This window comes from Tachyglossus aculeatus, chromosome 11, assembly GCF_015852505.1.
Source record: "Tachyglossus aculeatus isolate mTacAcu1 chromosome 11, mTacAcu1.pri, whole genome shotgun sequence".
NCBI classification, from domain to species: domain Eukaryota; kingdom Metazoa; phylum Chordata; class Mammalia; order Monotremata; family Tachyglossidae; genus Tachyglossus; species Tachyglossus aculeatus.
This window is the reverse complement of record NC_052076.1, coordinates 36688496-36710885: the sequence shown is the minus strand read 5'-3', so window position 1 is coordinate 36710885 and position 22390 is coordinate 36688496. Positions and strand designations below refer to the sequence as shown.

The 22390-nt window shown below is 50.2% G+C and overlaps 2 protein-coding genes across 2 annotated transcripts; both read right to left on the bottom strand.

Moving 5' to 3' along the window:
- Positions 1-452: 452 nt before the first annotated feature.
- LOC119934764 (serine protease 33-like) lies at positions 453-5847 on the bottom strand. The gene is made up of 8 exons (XM_038754307.1): positions 5789-5847; positions 5475-5493; positions 4908-5019; positions 4017-4100; positions 3710-3872; positions 1464-1735; positions 1093-1262; positions 453-719 (listed from the first exon to the last, which is right to left on the bottom strand). The coding sequence occupies exons 1-8, from the start codon at positions 5845-5847 to the stop codon at positions 453-455; spliced, it is 1146 nt and encodes a 381-aa protein (XP_038610235.1).
- A 6081-nt stretch (positions 5848-11928) lies between these two features.
- Positions 11929-21418, bottom strand: LOC119934763 (serine protease 27-like). Its single transcript, XM_038754306.1, has 10 exons — positions 21367-21418; positions 19466-19476; positions 18642-18765; positions 18507-18533; positions 17421-17589; positions 15314-15579; positions 13838-14001; positions 13349-13601; positions 12619-12686; positions 11929-11985 (listed from the first exon to the last, which is right to left on the bottom strand). The coding sequence occupies exons 1-10, from the start codon at positions 21416-21418 to the stop codon at positions 11929-11931; spliced, it is 1191 nt and encodes a 396-aa protein (XP_038610234.1).
- Positions 21419-22390: the final 972 nt, after the last annotated feature.

Below are 22390 nucleotides of genomic sequence, written 5' to 3'. Positions count from 1 at the left end.
CAGGATCTTGTTCAAAGTGCTCCGCTAGAGTCCATGGAGGGGGCTGGGTTGGAGGCCGGGGTGGGGCCCAGAGTAGAGCTGGGCTGGGACCATCACAAAAAATGCAGTGGGGCAGTTGCATTGAGCTTTTTATCAGAACTTTTTGCAGGAGGATGAGGAACAAGCTTGGGGCTTCTCGAAGGCCAGCTGTGGTCAGAGCCTGGGTTTGTCCTTGGGCAGGGGCAGGGGGCATTTCCAGGAACTGGGTGCCGGGGCGGTGGTCACATTGTCCCTGGAGGCTTCAGTCCAGTATGTTATGGGAAGATGGGGTTTCTGATTTGACTCAGAATGGAAGAACCCAGGCTTTTCCCAGAGCTCCTTTCAGCCTTGGCCCATACCAGGGATTCAGGTGCCCCAGCTCTCCCCCTCCACCCCAAATCTCCAGGTCTGAACTGGAGCTTGTGCCTGCTGCTTTAGGGGGCCAGGCAAAGCCTGGGGAGCAAGAGGGGAAGGAAAAAGGGGACGGAGGGGAAGAGGGTCCCTAGGCTCCCTGCCCCTGAGGTGGACTGGACCCTCAGGGTTGATGGGGTCATGTGGGCCTGGATCCAGTGTCCATAGTCAGCGACGCTAGTGTAGACGCCTGGGCGGTTGGGCAGGGCACAGCCCTTGCCCCAGCTCACAACCCCCACGAGGACCCAGTGTCCATCCTGCATGCAGACCAGGGGCCCCCCAGAATCGCCCTGAGGGAGAGATGGGTTCAGAACCCAGGCATCTGGATCCCCGCAGCCCTCTTTCCCCTCCTCCAAATCTGACCCCCATCACACTACTCCTCGCCCCTACTCTTATTATTGTGGGATTCACCCAACCATCCAGTTACCCAGAAAGTGTCTTCTGCCATAAATTCAGGCATCTGCTCCCCGGCCTGCAGATATCCCACCTCAAACACCGGATGGGTCTGAAAAGGTCTGCTGAGGTTGGCCGGGGATGCCTGGGTCCCCCTGATCCCAAATGGTGTGAAGTGGGAGGGGCGAGCGGTACAGGGGGCACTGCCATCTCGGGGGAGCAGAGGGAGGTGGGAATCTCCGGGCCCCGAGAGTCACTGCACCCTCTCACCTGGCAGGCATCCTTGCCGCCTTGGGGGTAGCCAGCACACAGGGTTCCAGGCTGCAGGATGGGCTCACTGAGGGGGATGTTGGAGCCAAGGTGATAGAGCCGGTCACAGGTCCGTCTGTCCAACAGGGGAACCTGGGCCCTCTGCAAGGGCCTGGAGCCTTGGAGCGGCACTGGAGGGGATGTCGAGCATAGGTCAGACCCTCGACCTGCCGGTCCCACCTGGGCCTCGTTGTGCAGCAGGCCGGACTAGGCCCCAAGGGTCCAGTCAGAGGGAGGGTCGGGGAGTGAGCCACCTGGATGCCCCTTTCAGGTGAAGGGGACTCCTGGCTGGCCAGGAGGATGGGGGTCCCGGTCCTTCTCAGCGCACTCACCTCCTTGCCACAGGCTGCCCCAGCCAGTGACCCAGCAGAGAGTCCCTGGGGGCAGATGGGTCCCAGGGGCGGGCAGACACACGGGCTGGACGTAGGAGGTGAGTGGCACAGGGCTGCGTAACTGCACCAGTGCGATGTCCCCCTGCCCACCAACCTCCGTGAAGTTGGCATTGAGCAGGATCCTCAGCACGGGCAGGACCAGGACGTGGCGGGAAGGCCGGGCCAGCTGGAACTCCCCGAGATGAACTCGGTACTCCGACAGCTGCACCGGCCTGGGGACAGAGGAAGGTGGACAGATGGACAGACAGACGGGGGACCGGAGAGGAACAGAGCAGCAGTGGAGTGAGAGCCAGGAGGGGAAAGCCTGTACATATATTTGTATTACTCTACTTATTTTACTTGTACATACTAACCATTTATTTTGTTAATGCTGTGCATATAGCTTTAATTCTATTTGTTCTGACGATTTTGACACCCGTCTACATGTTTTGTTTTGTCGTCTGTCTCCCCCTTCTAGACTGTGAGCCCGTTGTTGGGTAGGGACCGTATCTACATGTTGCCAACTTGTACTTCCCAAGCACTTAGTACAGTACTCTGCACACAGTAAGTGCTCAATAAATATGATTGATTGATTGATTGAGTGAATGAAAACCAGCAATGAAGTAAGTAAGTGGGGTTGGCTTTGGGGAAGGGAACTGAAAGGGTGATGATGATGATGTTATTTGTCCATTCATTCATTCAATCATATTTATTGAGAGCTTACTATGTGCAGAGCACTGTACTAAGCGCTTGGGAAGTACAAGTCGGCAACGCATAGAGACGGTCCCTACCCAACAACGGGCTCACAGTCTAGAAAAAGTCTGATGCTCCTTTTCTTCTATGGTCTTAGTGTGTTTAGTTTTATATTCGTTTTCACCAGAAAAAAGTGCATTTGATTGATTCTCACTATCCAAAGCTCATTGCAGACAGGAGGAGATAGGAGTGAAAGCAACACCTCCTTCCTCGCCTCCAAACCGGTCCTTTTCATCCAGTCTGTTAGGCAGGAGGGAGCAGGGCCCTCACCAGCCCTCTCCTCCATTCCGGGCCTGGGGAAGGGAGGGTTTGCTGACCATGGGTGTTCGATGCTTTACTGAGGCCTTCACCATGCAATGGGTTTTTTTGTTTTGTTTTGTTTCTTGGTTTGTTTTTTAACAGCAAAATATCCAAGAAGTCATTCTCCTAATGATGGTGTCGAGAACTGCACGGTGACAACTGCCCCGTCACTGGCCCTCCAGGGAACACGGGGGACACTTACTATGTGCCAAGTACTGTTCTAAGAGTTGGGGAGGTTACAAGGTGATCAGATTGTCCCACGTGGGGCTCACAGTCTTAATCCCCATTTTACAGATGAGGTAACTGAGGCACAGTGAAGAGAAATGATTTGCCCAAAGTCAAACAGCTGATAAGCGGCAGAGCCGGGATTAGAATCCACGACTTCTAGACCGTGAGCCCACTGTTGGGTAGGGACTGTCTCTATATGTTGCCAATGGCCAACTTGTACTTCCCAAGCGCTTAGGACAGTGCTCTGCACACAGTAAGTGCTCAATAAATATGACTGATTGATTGATTGACTTCTGACTCCAAGCCCGGGCTCTTTCCGCTAAGCCACGCTGCTTCTAGTGACCGACTCTGAGGAGGAGCAAAGAAGCTGCCAAGTGTAACAGAGAGGCAGCTGCCAAGAGTTGTTCCAAGACCCAGCTGGCTCCCAGGAGAGGGGTGAAGCACGGTTCAGTGGAAAGAGCCCGGGCTTTGGAGTCAGAGTTCATGGGTTCCAACCCCAGCTCTGCCAATTGTCAGCTGTGTGACTTTGGGCGAGTCACTTCACTTCTCTGGGCCTCAGCTCCCTCATCTGTAAAATGGGGATTAAGACTGTGAGCCCTCCGAGGGACAACCTGATCAGCTTGTAACCTCCCCAGCGCTTAGAACAGTGCTTTGCATATAGTAAGCGCTTGATAAATGCCATTATTATTATTATTATTCTCTGGGCCTCAGTGACCTCATCTGTAAAATGGGGATTAAGACTGTGAGCCCCCCGAGGGACAACCTGATCAGCTTGTAACCACCCCAGCGCTTAGAACAGTGCTTTGCACATAGTAAGTGCTTAATAAATGTCATTATTATTATTATTATTATTTTGGTGGCTCCATTCATCCCTCCCTGAGGGGGGCCAGCTCCCTCCCAGCCCCAAGGCAGGGGGGCTTTCTCACCTGGAGAAGCAGTGAGCTGCCGTCAGCACCCATTGGCGGGAGACGAGGGAGCCACCGCACAGGTGAGTCTTCTGGTGGGTCAGGCTGACCTGCCACGGCCACTCCCCTTCGTGGGCATCCCGCCCGCCCACGATCCGCCTGGCCAAGTGAGGCTGACCGCAGCCTGCCAAAGCAGAGGACCCACGGTCTGGGAGGGGCTGGGGGCTTCAAGATATTCCGTGGGTGGAGGGGAGAAGAGCCGGTGTGTGAGGGGGATGGAGGGGAGGGTCAAGGGTCAGCGGCTGGGAGGTTGGGGTCGGCTTTGTACCTGGAGACCCCGCAGCTCCTGGTGCTGGGAGGAGGGTTACCCCTGAACTGAGGCCAAATATGACTCTGCAGGGCACGCGGGAGCCTAGGGGATGAAGGAATCGCATCGCTCACATTAGCGCATGTGACATGGGACAACCAGAGAGTGACCAGAGGGGGAAGAAGGTGAGAAGACGGGGAGGGTGGGGTGCTCTGCACATAGTAAGCGCTCAATAAATACGATTGATGATGATGATGATGATGATGAGTCCAGAGAGACAGGATGGGTACAGTTATTCCCTGGTGATGCCCAGTCAGCTTCTTCCAGGAATGGGGCTGTTCTTAGCCTCCTGGCTGATGTCTGGTAGTAATGGGGTCTGGACAACCACCTATTTTGCTCAATGGCAGGGATAAAGGAGAACATGATGGGGGAGAGAGAACTTGGAAAATGTGAGTGAGCGAATGTGTTTTGAGAGGTGGGAGAAAACCTTATGGATAAGGGGGTTGATGGAGATGGGAGTGAAATAACACAGAGAAGAACAACCAGACAAGGAGTGGATGACAGAACAGTGAGATAACAAGTGGTGGGAGAGAATTGGAAAAGAGAGAGGCAAAGACAGCGAGACAGAGAGAGAGAGAGCAAGGACAGGGAAGAGGGGAGACATAAGGTGGACAACCAGAGAGATGGAGATAAGAGGGGTAGCAGATGAAATTACAAAGAGGAAGTGGTCCAACAGGAGAGGGAAGGAGAGTGTAGAAATGGGTGAATGCTGAGGGGTTGGGAATGAGGCATCTGGTTGGTGGAGAGGGATGGAGGAGTGGGAGCTGGGGAAGGGGGATGGGAGGAGGTGTTTCCTAATATGAGGCCTTTCTCAGCTCCCAACCCCGGCCCCTGCCCATGAGCCAGACTCACCCAGAAGCAGGAGTAGCAGCAGCAGGAGGAGGGCAGCCGGGGGCCCCTGAGTCCCTCTCATCTTTTCCGCTGGTCCGGGGGTGTGAGGAGCGGGTCCCAGCTGCTGTTCAGGCTGAATGAGGGAAATAGGAGTCTGAGATAATTTGTCCCAGAAGGCTGAATGGGAAAGGGTGAGCAGACCCAAGCAATCCTCCCTCAACCTCTCCTGCCAGGCCAGGACTCAGGTGTTCTGCCCCTCCTGGGCCCCCAGATCGTTCCCTTTCAGAAACTCAGTGCCCTTTCCCTGACCCCAATCCTTCCTCAGGGTCAAGTTGACCTATTCCCCCAATCTGGTCTCTTCCAGAGCCTAGGAATTGTGTCCCCAACCTCCGGAGATCCCATCCCTGGGCCGGGTCCTGCCAACTCCTGATGGGGCTTTGCTCTCAGCAGACACAGAGTCTTCCCTGGGAGACGTGGGAGGGCTTACAGGGGTGGGGAGGAGGGGGAGAATTAAAGGAGATGGGGCGGGTCAGGGGGTGCGACCGGTCAGACTTGGGAAACAAAGATGCCTTGATGAGCTTATCCTACGGGGAGGAAACCCGAGTTCCTGGAGCAGAGAGGGGTGTGGAACACAGGACCCCTGGGTTCTGGAAAGAAGAGATCTGAGGGTGAGAGACTGGGAGGTGTTGGGAAGGGTTGGGGGCTGTGGCTGGACAGGGGAAGGGCTGAGGGGAGAGGGTTGGAAACGGGGGGCCAGAGTGCCAGGGTTCTGCCAGGGGAAAAGGCCCCGGGGGGGGGGGGGGGGGTAGATCTGAGGGGAGTTGGGGCAGGAAGAATCTTGTGGTAAATCCCGGAAGCTCAAGGGGATGGTAATTAGCAGCTCATCCCCAGAGCTGTCTCACCTCTTGTCAGATTTCAGTTTCTGAGGCGCTATTGTTCCCTGGAAATCTCCTCTTCCCATCCCAGGACTCAAGCACCTGGCCTCCAGCTTTTGGCCTTCCAGGCTCCCCTCCCAAGGAGTTCAGCCTTCTAAGTCTCCAGTTTCTGTTGCCCCCGACCCTGGCCTCTTCTGTTAACCCTGGCTCCCTTCCCATTGTCCAGGCAGTCCTACATTCCAGCCCTGGCACTCCTCCCAGGGTCTAGATAGCCCTGATCCCTAACCATGACTGCCTTCTCAGGGTCCAGACAGCCCTGCTCCCCAGCTCTGGCTTCCCTCCCAAGGTCCAGGCAGCCCCACTCCTGAGCCCTGGCTCTCCTCCCAGGGTCCTTCCTTCCCACCCTGACATTCCTTGTGAATCCCTAGGTTCAGGGAATGAAGGGACACTAGTTTCTCCACTTATTAAAAATGCGTTGAGTGTCTGGTCACAATCTTCACATCTTTATGGACAGTTAGTGGGTCCCTGAGTCCATGCCCAGCCAAAATGTGGTCATCCTGCCCTCTCTGATCCGTGGTTGCAAGGGTAAATAGGTAGGCAGGTAAGCAGGCTGGCAGAAAGTTGGGCAAGCAGTCAGGCAGAAAGGGAGGTAGGTAGGCATGCAGGAAGGTGGGCAAACGTGCAGATAGGCAGGTAGGGAGACAGGAAGACAAGCAGGTAGTGGGCAGGGACTCCAGGGTTCAATGGGAGGGGGTATACTCCTGGAATCTGGATGAGAGAAGGGGCATGGGGGGACTCCTAGGTCCAACTTGGGGATCCTCACTTCAGGGGATGGGGACAAAGGGATTCTTGGGTTGATGGGGGGAAGTCCACCCTGGAGGTGGAGGTGCAGGTAGAGCCAATCTGGAGAGTGAAGAGGGAGGCAAAGATACCTGGATCTGACCTGAGGAACTGGGGGAGGTAGGGAGGGCTGGGGTCTGGGGGAGGGACTTGGGAAGCCAGCATAGATCATGTCCTCAAGGAATAATGTCTGCCTGCTCACTGCTTCTGCCCAGTCCGATATGGAAATAGCCATCACAAGTCTGGTCTACTGTGATTCTAGAAAATCCTGCAAGATGAGGGTGATGGGACGAGCAGGGAGGAGGCAGAAGAGAGAAGATTACAGTTGACTCTGGGGAGGGAAGCAGCAACAGCTGAGTATTTGGTCTGGGCTACTCTATTTATTTATTTTACTTGTACATATTTATTCTATTTATTTTATTCTGTTAATATGTTTTGTTTTGTTCTCTGTCTCCCTCTTCTAGACTGTGAGCCCGCTGTTGGGTAGGGACCGTTTCTACATGTTGCCAACTTGTACTTCCCAAGAGCTTAGTACAGTGCTCTGCACACAGTAAGTGCTCAATAAATACGATTGAATGAATGAATGAATGATGAAGTGGAGGTGGCTAAATTTAAGGAGACTCATGGGAAATTTAAGGAGACTCATGGGAGGAAGACCGTTCATTTGTTCATTTAATTCATTTTTATTGAGTGCCTACTGAGGTAACACTTTGTGGATTATTTGGTGATTTTATTTCTCAAAGCACTTTCACCTGTTCAATTTCATTTGTTACCCTTTTCTCCCCTCCCACCCCCAATTACCTGTGCAGGAGGTGGCATGGACACATTTTATAGCTGTGAAATTTGAAAACAGAGAGGTTGAGTGAGGGTCCAAGACCACACAGTGAATGAGTTTTAGAGCCAGGTTGATAACTGCTTACAGTTCTGGAGAAGCTGAAACTAGAGTTAACTCCAGTTTCCCTAACCTGACTCTTTGCCCACACTGTAAGTTCCTCTCTGGACTGTAAGCTCCTTATTGGCAGGGAACATGTCTACTAAATCTGCTTTGTTGTACTTTCACAATTGCTTAGTATAGTGCTCTGCACACAGTAAGCACCCAATACATATCAGTGATTTATTGATTGATTTCCACTAGGCTATAATTTTCCTGGGCAGGTGGAAAGGGGGTACATATCTCCATGTCTTCCTATTACTTAAGCTTCCTTCCTTTCCCCCTTCTCCCCCTCCCCGTCCCCCACCTTACCTCCTTCCCCTCCCCACAGCACCTATATATATGTACATATGTTTGTACATATTTATTACTCTATTTATTTATTTATTTATTTTATTTGTACATATTTATTCTATTTATTTTATTTTGTTAATATGTTTTGTTTTGTTCTCTGTCTCCCCCTACTAGACTGTGAGCCCGCTGTTGGGTAGGGACCGTCTCTTTATGTTGCCAACTTGTACTTCCCAAGCACTTAGTACAGTGCTCTGCACACAGTAAGCGCTCAATAAATACAATTGAATGAATGAATGTATGTACCGTCTTTCTTTCCTCCTTCTTTCTGTAAATTTTTGTGTGTGTCTGATTCCACTAGAGTCTGTTAGCTCCTGGAGGGCAGGGATCATGCCTACTAATTCTATTTTACTCTCTAAGCTTTAATACAGTGCTCTGTACATTGTTATAAGTGCTCAATAAAGTCCATTGATTGATTGGAGAGTTTAGATTTTCCTTGCCAAGGTTTTGGGCCCTTTTCCCCCAGCCCATCACCCAGCTCACAGGTCCGGTGGCTAACGGGACTCAGGGTTCAGGGAGGAAGACGAGCAGGATCTGGATGCTGAAAGTCACTAGGGATTCCAGCTCCAGGTTTCAGCCCCCAGGCCCCAGTAGTTGAGGGAGGATGATCTGGGACATGATGGGGGACACGGTCTGCAACGGCCCCTGGCAATAGAATAGATAGACTTAAGATCCCAAAAGAACCCTCGAGGTGGAGGGAGTCAAGTACCTGGAGAAGGGAAGGAGCAGAGGCAAGAAGAGGAGTCTCACAGTTTAATAAAATGGCATATTGTGTGTGTGTATGTGAGAGAGAAAGAGAGAAAGACACAAAGAGAAAGACAGAAAAGGAAAGTGAGAGAGGAAAGGAGAGGGAGATTTCCACTCCTGCTTCTGTTGATTGTTCCAAGGGCTTCTTACAACACTCTAGAATTAGGAAGCACTTAGTGAAGTGCTCTGCACACAGTAAGCGCTCAATAAACATGAGAGAGAGAAAGACACAAAGAGAAAGACAAAGAGACAGAAAAGGAAAGGGAGAGAGGAAAAGAGAGGGAGATTTACACTCCTGCTTCTGTTGATTGTTCCAAGGGCTTCTTACAATGCTCTAGAATTAGGAAGCACTTAGTGAAGTGCTCTGCACACAGTAAGAGCTCAGTACATACGACTGAATGAATGAATGAATGAATGAATACCATCATTCAGCAGTGTGGCTCTGTGGAAAGAGCCCGTGCTTATGAGTCAGAGGTCATGGGTTCTAATCCCAGCTCCGCCACTTGTCAGCTATGTGACTTTGGGCAAGTCACTTCACTTCTCTGGGCCTCAGTTCCCTCATCTGTAAAATGGGGATGAAGACTGTGAGCACCACGTGGGACAATCTGATCACCTTGTAATCTCCCCAGCGCTTAGAATGGTGCTTTGCACCTAGTAAGTGCTTAACAAATCCCATCATCATCATCATCATCATCACTCTTTCTATCACTGCTGCAGCTGCTTCCTTCTCCTTCGGACCGTCCGTCACCCCCAGCAAAACCCCATTTAAACTGGTCACCCCTAGCAAAACCCCAGTTAAACTGGCAGCTTGGTGCTCCGGAGCTCAAGCAAGGCACCCTACAACCTCTCCCCGGCAGGGTGAGGCCGCCTGGCCTGCAAGGAGGATAATGGCATTTGTTAAGCGCTTACTATGTGCCAAGCACCATTCGGGGGAAGAGTCAGAGACTTGAGAAGAAGGACAGGCAGAAGCGGGAAGAGTCAGGGAAAAGGGAGACGGGAGAAACGGGGGGATTGGTGGAAATGGCCCAAAATGGGAGATGGAGGCGGGGGCACTGCCCCTACCTTTCTCTCACTAAATCAGTCCATCCTATTTAAATCCACCCATCATCCCCTCTAGACTGTGAGCCCATTGTTGGCAGGGGCTGTCATTCTTTATTGCTGTTTTGTACTTTCCCAAGCGCTTAGTACAGTGCTCTGCACACAGTAAGCACCAGCGTGGCTCAGAGGAAAGAGCCCGGGCTTGGGAGTCAGAGGTCGAGGGTTCTAATCCCAGCTCCGCCACTTGTCAGCCGTGTGACTTTGGGCAAGTCACTTCACTTCTCTGGGCCTCAGTTCCCTCATCTGGAAAATGGGGATGAAGACTGTGAGCCCCATGTGGGACAACCTGATTACCTTGTATTCTTCCAGTGCTTAGAACAGTGCTTGGCACATAGTAAGCGCTTAACAAATGCCATTATTATTATTAATAGATATGACTGAGTGAATGAATGAACTTATTGAGCATTTACTGTGTGCCAAACACTGTACTAAGCACATGGGACAGTACAATATAACTGAGGTGTTAGACACGTTCCCTGCCCACAACAAGTTTACAGTCTAAAGGGCCTTCCACTGCTAGTAGCTGAGTCGATTCTTGTCAGGAGCAGGAGCTGAAGGGAATTCTGGTGGCATGGTGGGGTGGGAGTGGCTTTTGTGGGATCACCCGTTGCCTGTGTTTGACATTGCAATAGTTGGAGGACACAATCCCTGCCCTCAAGGACCCTTCAATCTGGTGAGGAAGAAGGACACTAAAATCAATTACATATAGGAGGAGGGAACAGAGTATATACGATATGCACATAAGTGCTCTGGAGTTATGAGAATTTAAAAGGCCAAGTGGTAGTTGTGGGGTATAAGATGGGGAGGAGAGAAATCGACCAGAGAAGGCCTCCTGGAGGAGAGGTGATCTCAGTAGGGCTTTGAGTAAGCCCACTGTTGGGTAGGGACTGTCTCTATATGTTGCCAACTTGTACTTCCCAAGCGCTTAGTACAGTGCTCTGCACACAGTAAGCACTCAATAAATAGGATTGATTGATTGATTGATTGATTGATTGAATGCTGCAGCCTGTTGGATAGGAAAGAGGATGAAATCCCAGGCAGGAGGGTGGATGTGAGCAAGGGATTGCCCATGAGAGCTGAGATGAAATCACAGAGAACAGGTTAACTTGAGGAGAGCAAAGATGGTAAGCTGTAGTTTAGTGGGCTCTCCATCAACTTGCCCCCTCCTACCTCACCTCCCTTCTCTCCTTGTACAGCCCACCCCGCACCCTCCACTCCTCTGCCGCTAATCTCCTCACCGTGCCTCATTCTTGCCTGTCCCGCCATCGAACCCTGGCTCACGTCATCCCCCTGGCCTGGAATGCCCTCCCTCCCAACATCCACCAAGCCAGCTTTCTTCCTCCCTTCAAGGTCCTACTGAGAGCTCACCTCCTCCAGGAGGCCTTCCCAGACTGAGCCCCCTCCTTCTTTTCCCCCTCCTCCCCCCTCCCTCCCCCCGGCCTTACCTCGTTCCCCTCCCCACAGCACCTGTATACATGTATATATATATGTTTGTACATATTTATTACTCTATTTATTTATTTATTTTACTTGTACATATCTGTTCTATTTATTTTATTTTGTTAGTATGTTTGGTTTTGTTCTCTGTCTCCCCCTTATAGACTGTGAGCCCACTGTTGGGTAGGGACTTTCTCTATATGTTGTCAACTTGTACTTCCCAAGTGCTTAGCACAGTGCTTTGCACACAGTAAGTGCTCAATAAATACGATTGATTGATTGATTTGTATGTATTTATTACTCTATTTTATTTGTACATATTTATTCTATTTATTTTATTTTGTTAATATGTTTTGTTTTGTTCTCTGTCTCCCCTTTCTATACTGTGAGCCCACTGTTGGGTAGGGACCGTCTCTATATGTTGCCAACTTGTACTTCCCAAATGCTTAGTCCAGTGCTGTGCACACAGTAAGTGCTCAATAAATACGATTGAATGAATGAATGAAAAGGGCTTTAAATAACTGTGGCATTTATTAAGCATTTACTATGTGCCAAGTGCCATAATAAGTGCTGGGATAGATCAAGACAATCAGGTTGGTCACAGTCCCAGCCCCTCATGGGGCTCACAGTCCAAGTGGAAGGGATAACAGGATTACATTCCAGTTTTACAGAGGAAGAAACTGAGGCCCAGTGAAATGACTTGCCCACGGTCACCCAGCAGACAAGTGGCAGAGGCAGGATTAGAACCCAGGTCTCCTGACTCTCAGGTCTGGGTTATTTCCACAAAGGCATGTAACTTCCCAATGGTCAGGGGTTTTTGCTGGTCGCAAAGAATGAGCAAACATCGGTAGCTTGGGGAGGGGGGAAATGGTACTCCATCACTGCCCTGGTCACCATCCAGCCCAAGGCTCTCAACCAGTCTCCCCACATTACTACCTTCTGTGACCTCACCTCTGCCCTGTGAAGCATCCTGCTTCACCAGAACCAAACTTCCCTTCAGCCTGCCTTGTTCCTTTCCATCTCTTCTGCCTCCTCTCTGGTCTTTGCGATGCGAAATCTGGCTCCAGGCTGATCCAGATCTATCTCCTGCTGGTCGCTGCGGTCTCTTTTTCTGTCCCTTCCTCCAGCTCTCCGGGAAAGGAGGTAGCCAGCTCTTTTCTTCCTTTAGGGCCACTTCATCATCATCATCATCATCAATCGTATTTATTGAGCGCTTACTGTGTGCAGAGCACTGTACTAAGTGCTTGGGAAGTACAAATTGGCATCATATAGAGACAGTCCCTACCCAACAGTGGGCTCACAGTCTAAAGGGCCACTGGCCAACTAGACCCCCACCGCATTTCTGGATGGCTTGGAAACCTTCCTCCTGTTTCTCCCCTCCTCCCTGCCTCATCTCTTGCACTGTGATGGCAGTCACGGCTCTCTGACAGCTCTTTGGACATTCCAACTTTACCCCCTCTTCTCTTAGAAGTCTCTGAAAGCCCAAAGGCTCGGGGTCCGGGCTGGTGGCGAGGATCTGTCCTGGGGACAGAGGTCCAGTCAGCTCCAGCAAGGGAGAGAAGAAAACCAGGATGCCTCCTCTCACGTCCCTCCTCCCTCACGGAGTGTATTCTGGCCTGCCCTGCCACTACAGAGGTTTTCCAAATGAGGGAATCCCACTCCCAGTTCTTCTGTCCAAGGCCGAGATGGAACGAAACACACTTCTGGGGAGGCGAATGGGAGATATGAAGTTGGCTCGGGAAGGTGGCGGAGTGAATTCAACTTGCCGTGGGACTGACAGCTTCAGCGTTGCCTAGTGGCTTGAACACGGGCCTGGGAATCAGAAGGACCTGGGTTCTAATGCCAGGTCCGCCACTTGTCTGCTGTGTGATCTTGGGCAAGCCACTCCACCTCTCTGTGCCTCAGTTCCCTCATCTGTAAAATGGGGGTTAAGATTGTGAGTCCCACGTGGGACAGGGATTGTGTTCAAACTGATTAACTTGTATCTACCCCAGTGCTTAGAACAGTACCTGGCACGTAGTAAGCACTTAACAAATACCATTATTATTATTCTTAGGGAAGAGGAAACCAGCGGGAAGTTGTAGGGGCTGAGGAGGGACTCAAAAGAGGAGAGGAAAGAGCTTTCAGAAGTACTGGGCATTCGGGAGGGATTAGAAAGAGCATGAAGTCAGCTCATAGGGTACTGAAAAGGACCATTATCAGCAGTAGGGCCAGGAGGGTGATCCAGGAGGGACCCAGGAGTGGGGAGGCTCCTGAGATGTTGAAATTTCCGAAGGCCAGTCCCGGGACTTTTGATGCGATCCAGTTGGCGTAGTACGGGGCACTGGCATAGACTCCAGGCCGGTAGGGCTTGGCACAGCCTTCTCCCCAGCTCACCACGCCTGCCTGCATCCAGGTGCCGTTGGAGTTACAGACGAGAGGCCCACCTGAATCTCCCTGGGAAAGACACAGGGAAGGGTCAGACAGAGAACTGAGGATGTGACAGGGTGACGGGGCTGTGGGGATTCCCAGTTCTGCTTGAGGGCAGGGGGAGGGATGGGAAGGGGAATCAGGACTTGGGCACTATGGGAATCTAGACTCCAGGATAGGGAGAAGAGGGAAGCTAGTGATGGATGTAGCTGAGCAAACTGGGGAAAAAGTCCTCTGACCTGGGATAGAGGGGAAAGGCCCACCTGGCAGGAATCTTTCTGTCCCTGGGGAAAACCGGCGCAGATCATATCATCCTGGATCCTTTTCTGGCTGGTCGGGATGTCCGTGCCGAAGTGGTAGAAGGCATCGCAGGTCTGCGTGTCGATCAGGGGGACCTCAACTTCCTGCAGGACATTGGATATGGGGCCTGGAGAGGAGACAAGGAGGGTTGCACCTGGCTTCGGGCTGTGGAAAATGGGCACAGTGTGGCCTGGTGGAAAGAGCGTGGTCCCAGGAGTCAGAAGACCTGGGTTCTAATCCTGGCTCCATCACTTGTTTGCTGTGTGACCTTGGGCAAGTCACTTAATGTCTCTGGGCTGCCGTTTCCTCATATGTCAATTGAGGATTCAGTAAGAAAAGTGGTATTTGTGCCAGGTACTGTACTAAACACCAGGGTAGATATAAGATAATCAGATCCCACATAGGGCTCATAGTTTAAGTAGGAGGGAGAACAAGGATTGAATCCTTATTTTGCAGATGAGGGAACTGAGGCCCAGAGAAGTGAAGTAACTTACCCAAGGTCACACAGCAGACAAGCAGTAGAGGTAGGATTAGAACCCAACTCCTCTGACTCTCAGGGCCATGCTCAGGCCATGCTGCTTCTCTACTCCCTCCTACATAGACTGAGGGTGCCATGTGGGACAAGGACTAATATGACTTGATTATCTTGTATCTAGCCCAGTGTTTAGAACAGTGCTTGGCACCTAGTAGACACTTAGTAAATATTGCAATGATGATTATTATTAGGGCTAATTCAGCAGGCTTTTTCATTGATATTCATTAAGCGCTTACTATGTGCTAGGCACTGAGGTAGATACAAGCTAATCAGGTTGGACACAGTCCCTGTCCCACATAGGGCAGGGGGGAAACAAGAGGCCTCCAGGAGACTTTCCTCTCCTTCAAGAAGCCTTGCCTGATTAAGGCCTCCTTTCCTCGTCTCCCTCTCCCTTCTTTCTCCCTTCATTCATAGAGAAGCAGCGTGGCTCAGTGGAAAGAGCCCGGGCTTTGGAGTCAGAGGTCATGGGTTCAAAACCCGGCTCTGCCGACTGTCAGCGGTGTGACTTCGGGCAAGTCACTTCACTTCTCTGGGCCCCAGTTACCTCATCTGTAAAATGGGGATTAAGACTGTGAGCCCCCGGTGGGACAACCTTGTGACCTCCCCAGCGCTTAGAACAGTGCTTTGCACATAGTAAGCATTTAATAAATACCATCATTATTATTATTGTTATTATCCCCTCTCCTAGCCCCAAGGCACTTATGTACATATCCGCAATTTATTTATTTATGTTAACGTCTGTCTCCCCCTCACACCATAAGCTCACTGTGAATGGGGAATGTATCTGTTATACTGTCCTCTCCCATACTCTTAATTCAGTGCTCTGCCCACAGTAAGCGCTCAATAAATACAATTGACCTGCGGAATGACCAGTAGCAATAACAGCAGCGTCCAGTGGCCTCACCTCCAGATATCATGGCACCCCAGCCAGTTACCCAGCACCGGGCTCCCGAGGGCAGCTGGACGTCTTGATTTGGGAGGCAGATGGGGAGGACTGTACGAGAGTAGGACACTGGGGCTGTCAGCTGCAGCAGGGCGATGTCTGCGCTGGAGTCCGCTCTAGTCTCATCGTACAGGGGGTGGGTGATGATCTGTTTCACCATGGCCTGGGTGAATTGTGAGGGCTCCCTTTGCCCCAGTTGAATCCTCAAGAACGAAAGGGTTGCAGTACTGTAAAGAAATGAGATCCAGTCGGGGTTGGCTGTGTCTAGGGAGGAGCAACACAACCCAGTATAACAGTCCCTCCTGTGACACAGAATCCTTGGCTCTAAGGGCAACTGAGTGATGCCACAATTTTCCCATCCCGGCCCCTGTCACTCTCTCCCCTGGCAGCAGTCATTCAGTCAATTGTATTTACTGAGCGCTTACTCTGTGCAGAGCACTGTACTAAGTGCTTGGGAGAGTACAATGTAACATTAAACAGACACATTCCCTGCCCACAGTGAGTTTACAGTCTAGAGTTTAGGAGCAGTGTGGCTCAGTGGAGAAGAGCACGGGCTTTGGAGTCAGAGGACATGGGCTCGAATTCCGGCTCCGCCACACGTCTGCTGTGTGACCTTGGGCAAGTCACTTAACTTCTCTGAGCCTCAGTTACCTCATCTGTAAAATGGAGATTAAGACTGTGAGCCCCATGTGGGACAACTTGATCACCTTGTATCCACCCCCAGCACTTAGAACAGTGCTCTGCACATAGTAAGCGCTTAACAAATGCTATTATTATTATTATTATGGGGGGGATAGACACTAATATGAATAAATACATTTCAGATATGTACATAAGTTCTGTGGGGCCGGAAGAGGGGGATGAATAAAGAGGGCAAGACAGGGAGACACAGAAAGGAGTGGGAGAAGAGGAAAAGGGGAGATGTGGCTTCAATAAGGCTTTGAAAGGAGGGAGAGCAATTGTCAGTCAGCTAGGAGGAGGGAGGGCGTTCAGGCCAGAGGAACGATGTGGGTGAGAGGTGAAATTGATGAAGTTGAGGTACAGGAGAAGGTTGGCATGAGAAGAGCAAAGTGGGCGGGCTGGGTTGCAGTGAGAGAGTAGCGAGGTGAGCATCAGTACAGCCCCTCCAGCAGTGCCAAGGCTGGTGGGAGAGGGATCGTTGGATGGTGGCCAGATGGAGAGAACCCACGACTGAGGTCAGGAAAACTGGGGTCACATCAGCTCTGCTACTGGCCTAGGGGGTGACCTTGGATAAATCACTTAATCCTTCTGGGTCTCCAATTCCTCATCTGTAAAACGGGCAGAACCATCCTTGCTCCCTTCACAGTGTTTATCAGTGCCTTTGGGAAACAGAAGCTGGGGGTTATTAGGATTACAGCTGCCTAGCAAGTTTCAATCAATCAATCAATGAGTGCCGAACACTGTATTAAGCACCTGGGAGAGTACACTATAACAGAGTTGGTAGACACATTCCCTCCCCACAAGGATCTTACAGTTTAGAATATTTACAGTTTAGGCTACATTCTCCTTTTATCTTGTTATCTTTTGGACTGTGAGCCCACTGTTGTTTAGGGACTGTCTCTATATGTTGCCAACTTGTACTTCCCAAGCGCTTAGTACAGTGCTCTGCACACAGTAAGTGCTCAATAAATACGATTGATTGATCGATTGATTGTTGTCTCAGCACAGAAAGGACTCCGGCCAGCCTAGTCTCCTGTCTTAATAATAATAATAATGATAACATTTATTAAGCACTTACTATGTGCAAAGCACTGTTCTAAGTGCCGGGAAGGTTACAAGGTGATCAGGTTGTCCCACGGTGGGGGGCTCACAGTCTTAATCCCCATTTTACAGTTGAGGTTACTGAGGCACAGAGAAGTTAAGTGACTTTCCCAAAGTCACACAGCTGGCAGTTGGCAGAGTCGGGATTTGAACCCACGACTTCTGACTCCAAAGCCTGGACTCTTTCCACTGAGCCACGGTGCCTCTTACAAACACCTGCTCTCTTCCCTTCCCATCCAAACCCCAGATGTGTCCAGCCCCACTTGTCCAGGGATTCCCGACTTACTTTATAACGCAGTGAGCGGCGGTCAGCACCCACTCCTCGTTGATGAGGGAACCGCCGCATATGTGATTCCACTTCCCATTCCAAGCCTGCAGGCTGATCTGCCAAGGCCACCGCCCCTCCTCGGCCTCCTGCCCCCCGACAATACGGACAGCCTGGGGTCGGCCGCACTCTGGAGAGAAGCGGGGAGAGGCGATGAGCGAACCCAGGGGGTGTCGCTTGGTCCCGTCGGTCCCTCTTCTTCCCACTCTTCTCTCCTTCCATGGCCCGGAATCCAGAGATCTATCCCCTCTCCATCAGTGAGAAGCAGCGTGGCCTAGTGGAAAGAGCACATGCCTGGGAGGCAGAGGACCCGGGTTCTAATCTCGGCTCTGCCAGCTGCTGGCTACATCACCTTGGACAAGGCACTTAACTTCTCTGTGCCTCAGTTTCCTCAACTGTAAAATGGGGATTCAGTACCTGTTCTCCCTCCTACTTAGACCACAAGCTCCATGTGGGGCAGGGACTGGGTCCAGCCTGATTAAATTGTGTCCACCCCAGCACTTAGAACAGTTCTTGGCATTATTGCCATTATTATCATCATCAATACTACTACTATTTCAAAGCCCTACTGAGAGCTCACCTCCTCCAAGAGGCCTTCCCAGACTGAGCCTCCTCTTTCCTCACCCCCTCCTCCCCCTCCCCACAGCACCTGTATATATGTATATATGTCTGTACGTATTTATTACTTTATTTATTTATTTATTTTATTTGTACATATTTATTCGATTTATTTTATTTTGTTAATATGTTTTGTTTTGTTCTCTGTCTCCCCCTTCTAGACTGTGAGCCCACTGTCGGGTAGGGACCGTCTCTATATGTTGCCAACTTGGACTTCCCAAGCGCTTAGTACAGTGCTCTGCACACAGTAAGCGCTCAATAAATACGACTGAATGAATGAATACTACGATTGCTACTACTAATGCTCACTGGGCCGTCCTCCCACCTGACCCCACCTCTTTCCCCAGATCTCTTTGGTTTGCTGCTCTGCACTCTTGGATCCTCCAAGACATCCTTCCCCAGGCTCTTCCAGAATTTTCCAAGACTCACCAGATGGCAGCAGATCCCCATGGACACCTGGAAAAGACAGAAAGTAAGAACCTGTAGGAACCGGAATATAAAATGTGGAGCGCCTCCAATCCAATAATCTGGGCTTTCTGCTTGATGTGGAGGGCGTTGGGTCACCATTAAAAGTTTTTGAGGAGTGGCAGGAGAGGTAGTGGTTTGTTCGGGTGGCGAGGGAGTGATGGTTCCAGGAGACATTGTTGGAGGAGAATCTGCGGAATTTGGGGTCAAAGAATCTGAGGAACTGCAGATGCCATCAAGGTTGCAGGCTTCTGGGAAGGGGACGATGGTGGGAAAGTTAGGAGTGGGTTTGCAGGGAAGAGGAGAAGCTCAATATTAGACAAGTTGATGATGAGAACTGTACTAAGCTCTGCACAAAGATAATCAGGTTAGATAATAATGATGGCATTTATTAAGCGCTTACTATGTGCAAAGCACTGTTCTAAGCGCTGGGGAATTTACAAGGTGATCAGGTTGTCCCACGTGGGGCTCACAGTCTTAACCCCCATTTTACAATGGGGATCAGAGAAGCAGTGTGGTTCAGTGGAAAGGGCACGGGCTTGAGAGTCAGAGGTCATGGGTTCTAATCCTGGCTCTGCCACTTGTCAGCTGTGTGACTTTGGGCAAGTCACTTAACTTCTCTATGCCTCATTTACCTCATCTGTTAAATGGGGGTTAAGACTGTGAGCGCCACGTGGGACAAACTGATTACCTTGTATCCCCCTCCAGCGCTTAGAACAGTGCCTGACACATAGTAAGCACTTAACAAATGCCATTATTATTATTATACAGGACCTCAAAGTCCAAGGGGGTAGGAGTACAAGTGGGTGAAGAAAGTGAGGCACAGGAGAGTTAGGTGATCTGACCAAGGTCACCCAGCAGTCAGGTGGCAGAGCTGGGGCCAGAAGCCAGGTCAAGTTGTGTTCGAGGCTTCGGGGGGATACCTGAGTGATATCTGGGAGGTTAGAGGAAATGTGAGATTATGTAGCACATAAGAGGTTGAGACTGGAGGGGAAGATTTGGGAGCCACTTTCACAGGGGGTTGTAGATCAATCAATCAATCAATCAATCATATTTATTGAGTGCTTACTGTGTGCAGAGCACTGTACTAAGCGCTTGGGAAGTACAAGTTGGCAACATATAGAGACAGTCCCTACCCAACAGTGGGCTCACAGTCTAGAAGAGTCAGAGGGCCATAGGATAAGGCCCTCTGATAAGGCCATAGGAATGGATAAGCTCCCAAATTGGGGAGAAACACTGACAATTTCAGCAATGCCTGTATTATCGCCATTTTTTTCTCGGTATTTGTTAAGTGTTTACTATGTGCCAGGCACTGTACTAAGTATGGGAGTAAATCTAAGATAATCAGGTTGGACACAGTCCCTGTCCCACATAGAAGTCACAATCTTAATCCCCATTTTACAGCTGAGGCAACTGAGGCACAGAGAAGTGAAGTGACTTGCCCAAAGTCACCCAGCAGACAAGACAAGGGAAGCAGTGTGGCCTCATGGAAAGAGCCTGAGTGTCTTTCATTCATTCATTCAATTATATTTATTGAACGCTGACTGTGTGCAGAGCAATGTACTAAGTGCTTGGGAAGTACAAATAGGCAACATATAGAGACAGTCCCTACCCAACAACGGGCTCACAGTCTAGAAGAGTCAGAGGGCCTGGTTTCTAAAGCACTTAGTACAGTGCTCGCACACAGTAAGCATTGAATAAATATGACTGAATGACTAATCCTGGCTCTGTCACTTGTCTGCTGTGAGACCTTGGACAAGTCACTTCACTTCTCTGTGCCTCAACTACCTCATCTGTAAAACAGGAATTAAGACTGTGAGCTATGTGTGATATAGGGGCTGTGTCCAACCTGATTATCTTGTATCTTCCCCAGCATTCAGTGCCTATCAGGCGCTTAACAAATACCATTAAAAAAAAAAGTGGCGGAGCTGGAATTAGAACCCAGGTCCTCTCGCACTCAGTTCCAAGGTCTTTCCACTAGGCCATGCAGCTTCCCATTGGCTCTATTAACACCTCAGTAGCCCTGATTCCATTACACACTTAAATACTCATAGTACGTCTGTACATATTAACTTCTCCTGCCATGTAAGCTCCTTACGGATCAGGATCATATCTTCTAACTACTGTCCTCTCCCAAATACTCAGTTCAGTCCTCTGCACACAACAGGTGCCAAATAAATACTATTCCCGGAGTAGAAATGGAAAAGTTGCTGTTTAGGACAGAGGGAGGGGGTTTGGAGATCTGAAGCATCCTTATAAGGGACAGGGACAGAAATGGAGTAAAATAATACAGCGAGAAAAAAATAGAACTCTTCTACCCTTGCATAACGGTCTATTCTAGACTGTAAGCTCATAGTGGTCAGGGAATAATAATGATGGTATTTGTTAAGCGCTTACTATGTGCAAAGCACTGTTCTAAGCGCTGGGGAGGTTACAAGGTGATCAGGTTGTCCCACGGGGGGCTCACCGTTTTAATCCCCATTTTACAGATGAGGTAACTGAGGCCCAGAGAGGTGAAGTGACTTGCCCAAAGTCACACAGCTGACAGTTGGTGGAGCCGGGATTTGAACCGATGACCTCTGACTCCAAAGCCCGGGCTCTTTCCACTGAGTTACGCTGCTTCTCCTATGTGTCTACCAACTCTGTTATATTATTCTCTTCCAAATGTTATTATTCCATATTATTACCAAATAATAATTTAGTACAGTGCTCTGCACACTGTAAGTACTCACTAAATACATTTGATTGGTTGATTAATTGAATGATTCCATACCCCCCAAACCCTCCTGATGTTAACTCCAAATGATGGCCTCAGGAGACTCACCTGGGAAGAGCAGGATGGAGGGAAGCAGGAAGGAGCAAGCGGCGAGAGTCATGGTGGCCTGTGTTATGAGCTGACTCCTTCCTGCCTCAGGGTCAGAGTCCTCGAATGTCTCCTAGCCCATGGGGAGGGGCTGAAAGGATCGTAAATCGAAATGCAGGAGTTGTTTCCCCCATCCTCGGTTCCTCTCCAGCTGACTCATACCCTACACTTATCCACCCCAGTCTTCATTAGTTAAGGCTGTGATGACTTCCAACCGTCCTTTCTCTCATCCTTCTTGATGGGCCTGGGGGCCTTGATGTCATGCCTCTCTGAAGGTCTTCCAATGGCCCTTCCAGGACCTTCCCTTCCCACCCTCACCCTGAGGGGAGGGGTGGATTCACTTGAGAGTCTGGTAAAGGGAGGGAGTTGGGGAGGGGTTTTGGTCTAATACAGTCCCCAGGGCATGAATATCAACCGCCCTGGCTCCAGGTGGTTCTCCTACCAATGCTAACCTTCTCACGGTACCTCAGTCTGACCTGGAACACCCTCCCTCCTCCTATCAGACAGACAATGAATCTCCCCCACTTCAAAGCTTTATTAATACAAATAACCATAATAATGGCATTTATGAAGTGCTTACTATGTGCAAAGCGCTGTTATAAGTGCCGATTTATTTATTTTATTTTGTTAGTATGTTTGGTTTTGTTTTTGTTCTCTGTCTCCCCCTTTTAGACTGTGAGCCCACTGTTGGGTAGGGACTGTCTCTAGATGTTGCCAATTTGTACTTCCCAAGCGCTTAGTACAGTGCTCTGCACATAGTAAGCGCTCAATAAATATGATTGATGATGATGAGGAGAAGGAGGTTACAAGGTGATCGGGTTGTCCCACGTGGGTCTCACAGTCTTAATCCCCATTTTCCAGATGAGGTAACTGAGGCCCAGAGAAGTTAAGTGACTTGCCCAAAGTCACACAGCTGACAATTGGCGGAGCCGGGATTTGAACCCATGACCTCTGAGCTCTTTCCACTGAGCCACACTGCTTCTCT

Excerpts from the sequence above, each read along its gene's own strand:
- LOC119934763 (XM_038754306.1), bottom strand. The coding sequence starts at position 21,418 with ATGACTCTCGCCGCTTGCTCCTTCCTGCTTCCCTCCATCCTGCTCTTC. Across the intron at positions 13,602-13,837 it reads GACAGAAAGATTCCTGCCAG|GGAGATTCAGGTGGGCCTCT; the intron begins GTGGGCCTTTCC and ends TGTCTTTCCCAG. Across the intron at positions 11,986-12,618 it reads GACTTCTAAGAGAAGAGGGG|CAAAAACCCCTGACCATTGG; the intron begins GTAAAGTTGGAA and ends CTTTGCGACCAG.
- LOC119934764 (XM_038754307.1), bottom strand. The coding sequence starts at position 5,847 with ATGGGAAGAGGAGATTTCCAGGGAACAATAGCGCCTCAGAAACTGAAA. Across the intron at positions 1,736-3,709 it reads GCAGCTCACTGCTTCTCCAG|GCCGGTGCAGCTGTCGGAGT; the intron begins GTGAGAAAGCCC and ends CTCTGTCCCCAG. Across the intron at positions 720-1,092 it reads GCGGCAAGGATGCCTGCCAG|GGCGATTCTGGGGGGCCCCT; the intron begins GTGAGAGGGTGC and ends TCTCTCCCTCAG.